At 45.9% G+C, this 13504-nt stretch overlaps 1 protein-coding gene across 2 annotated transcripts in view; it reads right to left on the bottom strand.

The window, feature by feature from the left end:
- The window catches only part of MXI1 (MAX interactor 1, dimerization protein), a 126311-nt gene that overhangs the window by 60598 nt on the left and 52209 nt on the right, over nucleotides 1-13504 (bottom strand). For both annotated transcript variants that reach the window (XM_086922768.1, XM_086922769.1), the window contains exon 3: nucleotides 5172-5201. In XM_086922768.1, coding sequence (XP_086778894.1) covers nucleotides 5172-5201 — 30 coding nt within the window. The remainder of the gene's footprint in view (nucleotides 1-5171; nucleotides 5202-13504) is intronic.

Here is a 13504-nt window from a genome sequence, read left to right as displayed (position 1 = left end):
CCATTCCTAAAGCGCCAACAGGCCAAATAACTGGAGGAGACAGCGCTATAGAAATGACCAATGATATAGCATCAAATAGGAAAGCGTATTCAAATAGGCATATTTGAACGTGTTACTGTACAAAGGTTTAACATTCACCACCTTTAACAGACTGGGTTGGAGCTTGAGGCTAGGTTATAGCGTGCAAGATGGACGTCAGTTTCATGGAAAAGGTTGAACATGCAAAGCGCGTTGTGGTATGGATTCCTGAGAGTTCGGAGGATTTTGGAAATGGCCGTGTGGCTTCCTAAACCGGAAGTTGAAATACTTGCCATGCTCCCAACCCACTCGACCTGCTTTTGAATACGGATTCGTAATTGTAGGCGGATTGCCTCGTTCTGACAAAGCTTCCTTCCGCCTCTGCTCCCCTTGCCCCTATTATTAGTGCCAGAACTTGAAAAGCATGCCATTTAAGACAGGCCGCGCAGGCAGGCTCCTGGCAGAAGAAAACAATAAAAACAACTTCGAACCAGGCGCATAACTGTGGACAATTTTGAAAATAATAGGTTTTGTGATAATGCAGTAGATAACACCCGTGGGGTCAAAAACAGTGATCTCTAATATTATGGGGAAAAAAGGCAAAACTAGCAGCCTGCAGCGCGAAAGCAATTAGTAGAGGCTTTTATCTTTCCCATGACGAACCAGACGTGCCCATGCAGTCGCTCTCAATGTCAACATCACGCCACAGACAGGCGCTTGCAGCTTAATAAAGGGGCAATGCCTCGTCTACGCAGGTGGGTGCATTACAAGTTACCACTGGCATTTCTCTTTCGGAAAGAGAGCCAGTATGAACTGGTGACCTACAACGCAACCCAGTCTCCCCCCTTAGAGGCAAGTGATGTCTGCATGGAAAAGTAAATTTTGAGCAATGGAAGGGAGGTATCCAAAATCGGTGCTTAATATGTTAAGAAAAAGAAACTGAATAAATAATTGCTAGGGCCCAAATATTTTCTTTGGAGACTGTCGCAGGCACTGACGAATGGAGGGGTGGCACAATACCAAGGATGCCTAGTCTGGATTTTGTGATCAGGATACACTGACTAGAGACTTAAAGACAATAAAACAGAAGGCTTTACAAGACAACGACGGGAAGCTGGTAGGCTCAAAGTAATGTTACTTGAGGACAACTGCAGGCCACTGCAAGAGGTGTGGTGGCACCAGGGCAAACTGTGAAATCACTGGAGGGAGGTGGTGCCACATAATTGATCACACATTCCCTCAGCTAAGACAGTCGTCATGTTTGCTATTTTCACATATTGCAGAATACCAGGTCATGAAGGGCTATTGGGCAGTACTAATTGATATTTCTGACCTCAACAGTAAGAGTTAAACATGATGTCAGAGGTTCTGGTCTAGAAATTATGAGATAGGCTGGACCAAGACACATAATATTGCACAGGCCTGTCTATACGCTACATACGTTACAACTGACTCAATTAAAAAAGGTAGGACTATTAAATACTATTAAATGCCCTTTCCATTAATGTCCAGGAAGTGACACCACACATTTCTGACACCGTTGGCAGCTGGCTCGATTTTCTATATTGAAAAACAAGAGTCTGCTGCATGTTAATGAGCAGTGTACCGAGCAGCAAAAGTAGCAAAAACTAAAAAGGTCAGGAATGCTTAGAACCACAAGGGCTGAAAGCAGCCTACAGGGACACTAAAAGCCACACCGAGGCAGCCACTGCTTAACTTAACTACCCTCAAACATCAGGCCCCACGAGAGTTTGTAGTACCTGGCATCGTCACTGTCCTGTCAAGGGACGATCCAAGCAGGTAAGAAGGACTACATTAACATGAATTTTGACGCCAAATGGTTAAGGACTGCCCGGGTGTGATTTCATTTCAATAAGAAAGGCAGAGCAGAAGAGTCCATAACATCGGTTGTATACTGCTTATCCACGTGTATCTATCTACTGCAGTAGGCCCGAGTTTCACGTGAATTTGAGAGGCACACGCTGTACAAGCTCCCAGCATACACACCCCAAAAACATCACACCGAGAGAAGCCGCCCTGAAAGATTTCCTCAAGCTTTATTTAGCCCGGTTACTCATCCTTCACCCTAATGACCTCGCCCAGCCGCAGCCAGGTCGCCACAGTAATCCAGCACTAATGGAGAATATATTCCAGGCACGCACACGGAAGGTTCGCCACAATTCAGGAAGAAAACCGATGTCAAATGAGGTCCCTGTCTGCAGGGTGGACTCTGCACCGGCACACAGGTGCCTCCGTGAGGTAAGGTTCTCTGCTGACGTATGCGGGGATCTGTAGGTCAAGTGTTTGAGTTCAAGGAAAGCCAGCACGGCCGTCCATCCTCCTGAAGTCGGTAAATCGAGTGTCATGGAATTGGTTACCTGCGATGCCTATTAATTACAGCGCCTAGAAAAGGCAAACATTCGGTATGAAACGACATGTAAAACAACGAAATTCCTTAGTGCTCTTTTTTACCACAATTATAGAAACGAGACGAGAACCGAACACTGTCGATCACAAGACAAAGCAGCCAACAGCGCACTACCCCGAGGCACACGAGACTGTAGACGAAACTAAACCGGTGTGAGATTACACACAAACACCGCCCCAAATGAGCAATCCTAAAAGCACAGAATAAAGCAAGGCATCTCTAGCCTCAGTGACATTTCTAACGTGACAAAGCGAGCACGTAAACGTGCGCCTGCTCGGGGGATGTGGTGAAATCAGCTCTTAAGCAACAATGATGAAATGTTCACGCCATCCTCCCCCAACACGTCGTGGCTCTTTTGAAAGGCGATTTAGTTTATCTTTCTGACAATGGTGACACCATCTGGGGGCCTGTTCAATATTCTGGCGAGCCCCCTTTGTCTGTTGCACAGCACCCGCCCTCCCCCACTCTGAATCCCCTCCGTATGTGTGGTGCTGGTAGAGGCACGCAGTTGGTGTGCACGTGTGTGTCTCAGTGTAAGTTTATGTGGTCCTGAACGAGTCTGTTGTTTGTACATCTCTACAGGCAAGTGCGTGTTTTGGGGGCACATCTGCACGTGCGTGCATTAACATCTCTATGTGTGAGAGTGTGTTTGAGCACAGCTCTGTGCATGTTGTGTGTCGATGTACATATGTCAGTACTTCTACGAGTGTGCATAGGTACAAGGGTGCATATGTTATGCTATAAAGACCTGTAGAGCACAGTCACCCGGGAGGGTGTCCTGGCGCTGAGCTGATGTGAGTCTAGCCTAGGCCGATAAAGGTGGAGATGTGTATGAAGAAACACCTTTCTGTTTGTGTGCTTTCATAAATAAGTTTGTGCGTATTTATCTGCATGTGTGCCCTACTTAGTACATGTGCGTATAAGTATTTGCTCTTGTTCATACGTCTCTTAAGACAAAATCTCAATCTTCAGTTGTAGAATTTGAATTGGTGGAATTTTATGATTGGAAAGTTAACTTACAAATGCGGACGTCACCCGTATGAAGGAATTTCTGCATTTGCTAATTCAGGGATAAGAGTAGGGCATTTATGGGTGAGCCACCTTCTACTAGCAGAAAACGCAGAGAAATTCAGTTTTGTGAGTACTGACATAACGCTTTGCACAGAGTTTTCTAGAAACTTTCTGCTGTCACAGGGAAGAGAGAGTTTTCAGGATGGGAGAAGGAATACCACATGTTAAGTGGGGGTGTAAGAGAAGGGATTTCTCCAAGGGAAAATCCATTTTCCCAAACCCAGAAAAAGTTACATATGAAAATTAACACTTGCGTTACATTTATAGTTACAGAATTTGCACTTGCTGCAAAATACCGAACCACAAATCTTACTTGAGTATATACTCCAGGAAATCTATGACTTTTTAGCGATCTTTGAAAATTTGGATAATTAAAGGACAGCACATTTTGGATTTTTCCAACTAGCCTATTGTGAATTACATCTTCAGATGTTTGATGAGCTGTGGGACAAAAGAAATGGGGGCCTAAGTAAGTAGACCTACACCGAACCCACTCAGAAGACATCTTTTAACACACCTACAGCTGGAACTTCGGAGGGGTGGGCTTTGAGCTTTGTAGATTCTCAGTATATCTTGCTAATGGAAATGCTTTCTGAAGGACCTCCCATTCAAAAAAGCAACATTTTAAGTTTGGTGGCAGGACCATGGAGGTATCGACTTGTGAAACCAATCCCTCTCTCAAGGGTAGTGCATTCTGACATGAACAACGGGATCCACCAATCTTTTCTCCCTGGAGAAGCAACTATGGATGGCTTGGCCATTCGAAGATGGACAGCATTGCAGAGAAGGAACAAGCTCACTGAGAATGGGTCATGCTGCATCACCCAGATTTTTGCACAATTGCTGATGTTGCAGAATTACGGACTGGTGAAGTATGCTTGTGCTCTTGGATTACATGGTTAGTACTACATGAAAATCCATGTTTATACTATAGTCAGATTTCAGGATCTAACTTCAAGATATACCTTAGATTGTTTCTACATGGTCTCAATTCCGGAAAACAAAGGCTACTGATTCACATGATGATAAAAGTGTTTTCCCCACGATCACACATTTCAGCCAAGTGGGGGTATGGTATGGACAGTGAGCAATGGAAGATCAGTAACACAGCGACTACAATACATCCTAAATATGCTTCTGGTTTTCATTAGTCATGGGGGTTAAAGCACAGAACTACGTGACTACAAAAACCACAAAAACAACCACGCAATGGCATCACCCTTCATCACGCTGTCAAGAGATAAACGTTCTCCCTCCCAAGACAATTGCCATTGGACTGTGTGAAGCAACACACCATGGAAACACCCAGTCTTGCGTGCTTCATTTATACCTCCAAGCCTGTGGCCACACTTACGAATAGCTTAAGCGCTGCTGTTCTTCAGCTGATGCAAACATACTAGCAAAGTGTCTCAGAAACCTGAAACCTTAGCAACACCTTGCGAGGAGAGTCGCACAAGAGCTGCACCTCAAGTCGGCCATCCTAGTGTTTTGTTGGATACAAGTTTTGGAGCGGTTAATGATGGTTCAATCAGTTCTTTTGGGGTTATGTTTCAGGAATAATCAATATACATATGAAATCCAGAGGAAGAAAGATGACAAGTGGCACAAATAATGCGAGTTACATTGGGAAATCTATATTTAGGTAAGTTCTTACCGGTTCTTTTCTAGCTCGTTGTGCGTAGACCTTTAAATGAAAAAAAGAGAAAAAAAGGGTTACTCATTTTTTCTGCTATCAATTCAATAATTGCTAGACATGTGTCTGGCGTGATGTACTTAATAGGAATTCAATCAACACCCCTCCTCTCAATTTCCTATATAGGACAGCACAGAGCAAATTCTCCTTGGATTACAAGAGATTGTGAGGACATATGCTGCCACTAGTAAATAGCCATTGGGGAGGGGTGAAAAGGCCCTCCAAGTTATGAGCTTGAAACTAAGACTGGACCTTTTCACAACAGCATTGACAAAAAGCTTGGTGTTTTTACATATTCCCCCTTCCATACAGCTAGTGGAGACAACTGATCCCCCTTCACATTTCATGCTTTGAGTTACAATTCTTCCTGATTGCCGAAGGGATTATCCTATGTAACCCATCTGGAGAAGTCAGTATGGAATGGTATCATTAGACGCGATTAAAAGCTGCTGTTCAGCGTTGCAGAAACATGTTTCAAGCTTCCGCTTCTAGGCCACATGAAAGCACATTTAAAGTGAAGTAGCAGGCTCCTGGATCTTTGCTTGGCCTACTGAGAGGACAGGGACCTGCAGGTCCAGGCTGAAGGCTCCAAGCGAGGCAATTTCCACAGGTGTCTGCCAAGGCATATCTGATACTTCACAAAGTTAGTGCTGCCTTAACTCTTTACATGGAAGACAAGGGCTCTTCAGCATCCCATCTGCACACTGTTACTAAAAAACCTTAAGTCTAAATATTTTCATGCATACGTTTTCAGAGTAAATGACTTCCAACACAGACAGGGTTAGCTGGTAGACCCCTCTCAAAAGCACCAACCACGGGAAAATAACACAGAAAGGTTGAACAGAACACATTACCCACACCGCTTCTCATTAACGCAACACAGCTCAGGTATGCCATATACATGGTTATTATGAGTCTCACAGAGGCACTACCCACCAGGAAAAAATCAGAACGTCCAACAGAACACATTAGGAAGACCACCTCACATTCATCCAAACAGCACAGATGTGTCATGTAATTGGTTATAAGCATGCTCAAAACAGCCTGTCTATAGGTGATTTGTCACACGCTAAGACAAAACAGAACACATTGAAAATAATTTCTAATATACCTTCAATGTGGCCTTGATCTGCAGTATGATCTTTCAGAATACCCAGTACTACTCGCCACTATAAAATGTCACACACTTCTTGCATCAATAGTCATATCGAGCGATTAACAAAATGAAAAAGCAATAGACAAAGCCCTATGGTCATAACCCTTCATCTCCAAAGCCATTCATCCACAGTACAAAGAATAAGACATTGCCACTTAACCGAGAATATGATCATAGGACAATCCTATTTACCCATCATCACAGGCTGAAAAAGAGACACCAGACCACGACTGTAAACCCAAAGCCATGTTGAAAGTCACAGGACAACTAAAACCGCTATGAAGCCACACCAAAGTCAGAATGGGCACCCTTCAAGGACAAATAGTGTGACATTGATGTATTACAGACCACTGACATGTACGATATAATTGAAGCCACAAATAACTGCCCCTTTAAACATCTGTTGACTTGTGTTCAAACACAGGCTAGATTCTACAGGAATTAATTGTAAGGGCTTGGAGATGGTCAAAGTTCGAAGACAAAGGCCATACTGAGCAAGCTAAGCAGCAGGTGCCATGCAGCCAGAAGTCACTTGCCATGACCAAAGGAATCACTCAGCAGCCTCTAGGGATGTTATGTTGAGTGCAGAGTGCAAAGTCCAATGGCCAGGGTAATAACCGAAGGACAAGCCCAGTGTTCTATGAAAAGAGCTTGATAGCTCTTCTCGTAGAACACTGGGCTTGTCCTTCGGCACAGGCACAGGGCCTGGTTATGGGTCCACTTCAATACTCTGAGTCCACTGGGCATAGATAACGGGGTAGCTCAGTGGTCTCTGTGGGCAAGAGAATTGAGCGGAATTGCACCTTAAGAAAAAATTAAATACAGGAATGTTTATGTGTTTGCTTTGTCAAGTTAGAAATTTCTGGATTGAGAAAGTTACTTTGTTGTTTCTGAAGAAATCCACTACCACTACTTCCTGTCCCATCACTACCCACCACCTGTGATGTTAAATATCAGTGTAATTTGTTCGCACTGCCTGCTTAAGGGGGAAAGAACAACCCGCTTTCTCACTGGTTGCTCTTTCCACGTCTTTTAGAGGGGTCACCTCCTCCTAAAGATGTCTTCTCCATGGGGCCGGAAACGAATGCTGCCCTGCTCAAGCAGCTCACAGGTAGAGATTGTAAAGAAGGAGCAGGGGGACGGACCTGATGCTACCACTCTCCAGTCTCACCATTCAGAATAGATGAATCATTCAACATGGTGTCCTTTTGAGATGATTATGGTTTTGAGGGTTTTTTAAAGCATGGGTGAAGACACTGAGGGAGCCGATTCTATATTTTGTGGCCGAAATGGGAGAAGCATTGCCATTCTTCAGTGGTGAGGCCTAGGCAATGATTGCAACAACATGGGGGTTTGTACTCTTGAATATAACGGACAAGAACATACTGAACAAACTATTGAGAAGATAATATCGAAAGTAGGTGCACAGAGGGAATTGGGGCTCTACTCTTCTTAACTCCAAATCTATGTACCATGACAATATCCATATCGTAAAGTAGGTTGACGTGGAGTCAGGTATAGAAAATGTATACATACTTATCCTCTCTATAACAATAACTCTAGTGCCTGAATCCCTTCAGTGCCCACAGAAATAAAATAAAAATATATCAACACTGTACTTGGCTCCTACTACTGCACCAAAACACAAAACTAAAGTCAGTTTCGCCAGGTTAGTGTACCTTTCCCAACTATTTGTCCCTTTTCTCCCAGTCACAAACAAACACACAACCATGTATTGACTCCAGACTGGTGATGTTCGTATTCCAATTTGTTCGCTTCTACATTTAATCCGCTTGACACGCTTGTTAGCCTTGTGTGCCAAGCTGGATCCGCCACTGACCGCGTGAAGCCCATGGGTACAAAATAAGTCAAATTCCTGCCTTATGAGCCAATCAGAATGCCCGCAGCTGAAAGGACGCAGTCGGGCTCACTGCTGGGAAACAAAATTAAAACAGCAGGTGATTTTTTAACAGGGCACCGTTTATTTCCTATCTTCTCTCCTGCAAACAAAATAAACCCCCCAGGTCAAGACATGTTTGTCAAGTCAAGACATGGATGCTTCAACCTACCACCCTTTGGGCGGCAGGCATTCCAGGATCAAATACAGGCCAGGCACCGACAATCTTCTGCCACAAAGTGCCGAGCTAGACTTATTATGTCCTGTCAAAATTAGATTAAACTTGTTTCCGGCTCAGACTGAACGGACAGCCAAGATAAGTGATACTTTTGAGACAGTCCACATGAAAAAAGGGTGTATGGTTCAACTCCTGCGTAATTAAAATGAGAAAATGTTGTGGAGTATGGAGTTTGAGTAGGAGATACAACAGCTATAAATCTACTGCAGTGGTGCACTTACCTCGCGGGCGGTATACAACGTTTACAATGAAGTTTTTACCACGCACTACCACTACAACGCAGGCATTACCACGCATACCATTACAACGCATTGCGCTGGGGGGCGCTCTAGGATAGGGAATAAGTATAATTTTATAACCAACACCTTCCCTAGTGTCCACGGGGACTGGAGTTGGAATATAAAATTATACTTACCACTATCCAGCACCTCTAAGCGCTATGCGTTGTAACGGTATGCGTTGTAAATACCGCGTTGTAATGGTATGCGTGGTAAAAGTATGCGTTGTAACGTCATACATCCCTCGCGGGCATCAGAGGTGCAGGTACCACTCAAACAACAGTGCTACAAGTACTGTTCTGGTAGATGTGGCACCTCTCGGACAGCAGTAGCGAAGTTACCTCTCAGACCGCAGTGAGGCAGTTATCCCTCAGACAGAAGTGAGGTAGTAACAGCTCAGACAGCAGTGAGGCAGTTACCCCTCTGACAGGAATGATGCAGTCACTCCTCAGACAGCAGTGATACAGTAAACTCTCAGACAGCAGTGAGGCAGAAACCCCTCAGACAGCAGTGATGCAGTTACCCCTCAGACAACAGTGATGCTGTTACCTCTCAGACAGCAGTGATGCAGTTACCCCTCTGACAGTAATGATGCGGTCACCTCTCAGACAGCAGTGATGCGGTCACCTCTCAGACAGCAGTGATGCAGTTACCCCGCAGACAGCAGTGATGCAGTAAACTCTCAAACAGTAGTGAGGCAGAAACCCCTCAGACAGCAGTAATGCAGTTACCCATCAGACAGAAGTGATGCAGTTACCCCAAAGACAGCAGTTTTGAAGTCCCCCCTCAGATAGCAATGATGCAGTTACCCCTCAGGCAGCAGTGATGCAGTTAACCCTCAGATAGCAGTGATGCAATCACCCCCCTCAGGCAGCAGTGATGCAGTTAACCCTCAGACAGCAGTTTTGAAGTCCCCCCTCAGATAGCAATGATGCAGTTACCCCTCAGGCAGCAGTGATGCAGTTAACCCTCAGATAGCAGTGATGCAATCACCCCTCAGGCAGCAGTGATGCAGTTAACCCTCAGATGGCAGTGATGCAGTCCTCTCTCAGACAGCAGTGATGCAGTCCCTTCGTACAGCAGTGATGCAGTTACCCATCAGACAGCAGTGATGCAGTTACCTCTAAGATAGCAGTGATTCAGTTGTTACATCAGATAGCAGTGGTGCAGTAAACTCTCAAACAGTAGTGAGGCAGAAACCCCTCAGACAGCAGTAATGCAGTTACCCATCAGACAGAAGTGATGCAGTTACCCCTCAGACAGCAGTTTTGAAGTCCCCCCTCAGATAGCAATGATGCAGTTACCCCTAAGGCAGCAGTGATGCAGTTAACCCTCAGATAGCAGTGATGCAATCACCCCTCAGGCAGCAGTGATGCAGTTAACCCTCAGATAGCAGTGATGCAGTCCTCTCTCAGACAGCAGTGATGCAGTCCCTTCAGACAGCAGTGATGCAGTTACCCATCAGACAGCAGTGATGTAGTTAACCCTCAGACAGCGTTCGCGCTGTTACCCCTTAGACTGCAGTGATGCAGTTACCTCTAAGATAGCAGTGATTCCGTTGTTACATCAGACAGCAGTGATGCAGTTACCCCTCGGACAGCAGTGATGCAGTCAACCCTCAAACAGCAGTGATGCAGTTAACCCAGTTAACCCTAAGACAGCAGTGATGCCGTTACCCATCAGACAGCAGTGATGCAGTTAACCCTTAGACAGCAGTGATGCAGTTACCCATCAGACAGCAGTGATGCAGTTACCCATCAGACAGCGGTGATGCAGTTACCCATCAGACAGCAGTGATGCAGTTAACCCTTAGACAGCAGTGATGCGGTTACCCCTCAGACAGCAGTGATGCAGTTAACCCTTAGACAGCAGTGATGCAGTTACCCATCAGACAGCAGTGATGCAGTTACCCATCAGACAGCGGTGATGCAGTTACCCATCAGACAGCAGTGATGCAGTTAACCCTTAGACAGCAGTGATGCAGTTACCCATCAGACAGCAGTGATGCAGTTACCCATCAGACAGCAGTGATGCAGTTACCCATCAGACAGCAGTGATGTAGTTAACCCTCAGACAGCGTTCGCGCTGTTACCCCTTAGACTGCAGTGATGCAGTTACCTCTAAGATAGCAGTGATTCCGTTGTTACATCAGATAGCAGTGATGCAGTTACCCCTCGGACAGCAGTGATGCAGTCAACCCTCAAACAGCAGTGATGCAGTTACCCCTAAGACAGCAGTGATGCAGTCACCCCTCAGACAGCAGTGATGAGAAGTCCCCTCAGACAGCAGTGATGCAGTTACCCATCAGACAGCAGTGATGCAGTTACCCATCAGACAGCAGTGATGCAATTACCCATCAGACAGCAGTGATGCAGTTACCCATCAGACAGCAGTGATGCAGTTAACCCTTAGACAGCAGTGATGCAGTTACCCATCAGACAGCAGTGATGCAGTTAACCCTTAGACAGCAGTGATGCAGTTACCCATCAGACAGCAGTGATGCAGTTACCCATCAGACAGCGGTGATGCAGTTACCCAACAGACAGCAGTGATGCAGTTAACCCTTAGACAGCAGTGATGCGGTTACCCCTCAGACAGCAGTGATGCAGTTAACCCTTAGACAGCAGTGATGCAGTTACCCATCAGACAGCAGTGATGCAGTTACCCATCATACAGCGGTGATGCAGTTACCCATCAGACAGCAGTGATGCAGTTAACCCTTAGACAGCAGTGATGCAGTTACCCATCAGACAGCAGTGATGCAGTTACCCATCAGACAGCAGTGATGTAGTTACCCATCAGACAGCAGTGATGTAGTTAACCCTCAGACAGCGTTCGCGCTGTTACCCCTTAGACTGCAGTGATGCAGTTACCTCTAAGATAGCAGTGATTCAGTTGTTACATCAGATAGCAGTGATGCAGTTACCCCTCGGACAGCAGTGATGCAGTCAACCCTCAAACAGCAGTGATGCAGTTACCCCTAAGACAGCAGTGATGCAGTCACCCCTCAGACAGCAGTGATGAGAAGTCCCCTCAGACAGCAGTGATGCAGTTACCCATCAGACAGCAGTGATGCAGTTACCCATCAGACAGCAGTGATGCAATTACCCATCAGACAGCAGTGATGCAGTTACCCATCAGACAGCAGTGATGCAGTTAACCCTTAGACAGCAGTGATGCAGTTACCCATCAGACAGCAGTGATGCAGTTAACCCTTAGACAGCAGTGATGCAGTTACCCATCAGACAGCAGTGATGCAGTTACCCATCAGACAGCGGTGATGCAGTTACCCATCAGACAGCAGTGATGCAGTTAACCCTTAGACAGCAGTGATGCAGTTACCCCTCAGACAGCAGTGATGCAGTTACCCCTCAGACAGCGTTAGCGCTGTTACCCCTCAGACAGCAGTGATGCAGCTACCTCTCGGATAGCAGTGATTCCATTGCCACATCAGATTGCATTAATACAGTTACCCCTCGGACAGCAGTGATGCAGTTAACCCTCAGACAGCAGTTATGCAGTCCTCCCTCAAAATGAAATGATGCTGTTACCCCTCAGGCAGCAGTGATGCAGTTAACCTTCAGATACCATTGATGCAGTTACCCCTCAGGCAGCAGTGATGCAGTTAACCCTCAGATAGCAATGATGCAGTTACCCCTCAGGCAGCAGTAATGCAGTTAACCCTCAGATAGCAATGATGCAGTTACCCCTCAAACAGCAGTGATGCAGTCCTCTCAGACACCAGTGATGCAGTTACCCATCAGACAGCAGTGATGCAGTTAACCCTTAGACAGCAGTGATGCAGTCCTCTCAGACAGCAGTGATGCAGTTACCCATCAGACAGCAGTGATGCAATTAACCCTTAGACAGCAGTGATGCAGTTACCCTTCAGACAGCAGTGTTGCAGGTAACCCTCAGACAGCATTAGCGCTGTTACTCCTCAGACAGCAGTGATGCAGTCACCCCTCAGACAGCAGTGATGCAGTCCTCTCAGACAGCAGTGATGCAGTCACCCCTCAGACAGAAGTGATGCAGTCCTCTCAAGACAGCAGTGATGCAGTTAACCCTTAGACAGCAGTGATGCAGTTACCCATCTGACAGCAGTGATGCAGTTAACCCTTAGACAGCATTGATGCAGTTACCCATCAGACAGCAGTGATGCAGTCACCCCTCAGACAGCAGTGATGCAGTCCTCTCAGACAGCAGTGATGCAGTTACCCATCAGACAGCAGTGATGCAGTTAACCCTTAGACAGCAGTGATGCAGTGACCCATCAGACAGCAGTGATGCAGTTAACCCTTAGACAGCAGTGATGCAGTTACCCTCCAAGCAGTGTTGCAGTTAACCCTCAGACAGCATTAGCACCGTTATCCCTCAGACAGCAGTGATGCAGTTACCTATCAGGCAGCAATGATGCAGTTACCTCTCAGGCAGTTGTTACCCTTAAACAGCAGTGCTCCAATTTTCTTTCCGTCAGCTATGGAGCATTTAATTCTCAGATTGCAAGATTTTGATCCCTCAGCCACAACACCAGCACAGTTAGTTCTGAGACTCCAGTGGTCAGACAACAGCAGTGCAGTTGCCTCTCTTACTGCTGTCTGAAGGGGTAACATCCTCAACACTGGGCGATGGTTTATCTTAAGTATCCCCCAGGAGGTATGGATCTTCATCCTTCTGTGTTATGTTTCTAATCTGCTACATGAACTTTTTGTCTGTATGGATTTC

Source organism: Lissotriton vulgaris, chromosome 5, assembly GCF_964263255.1.
Source record: "Lissotriton vulgaris chromosome 5, aLisVul1.2, whole genome shotgun sequence".
NCBI classification, from domain to species: domain Eukaryota; kingdom Metazoa; phylum Chordata; class Amphibia; order Caudata; family Salamandridae; genus Lissotriton; species Lissotriton vulgaris.
Note: the sequence above shows the minus strand (reverse complement) of the source record. Positions and strands in the feature narration are given on the sequence as shown.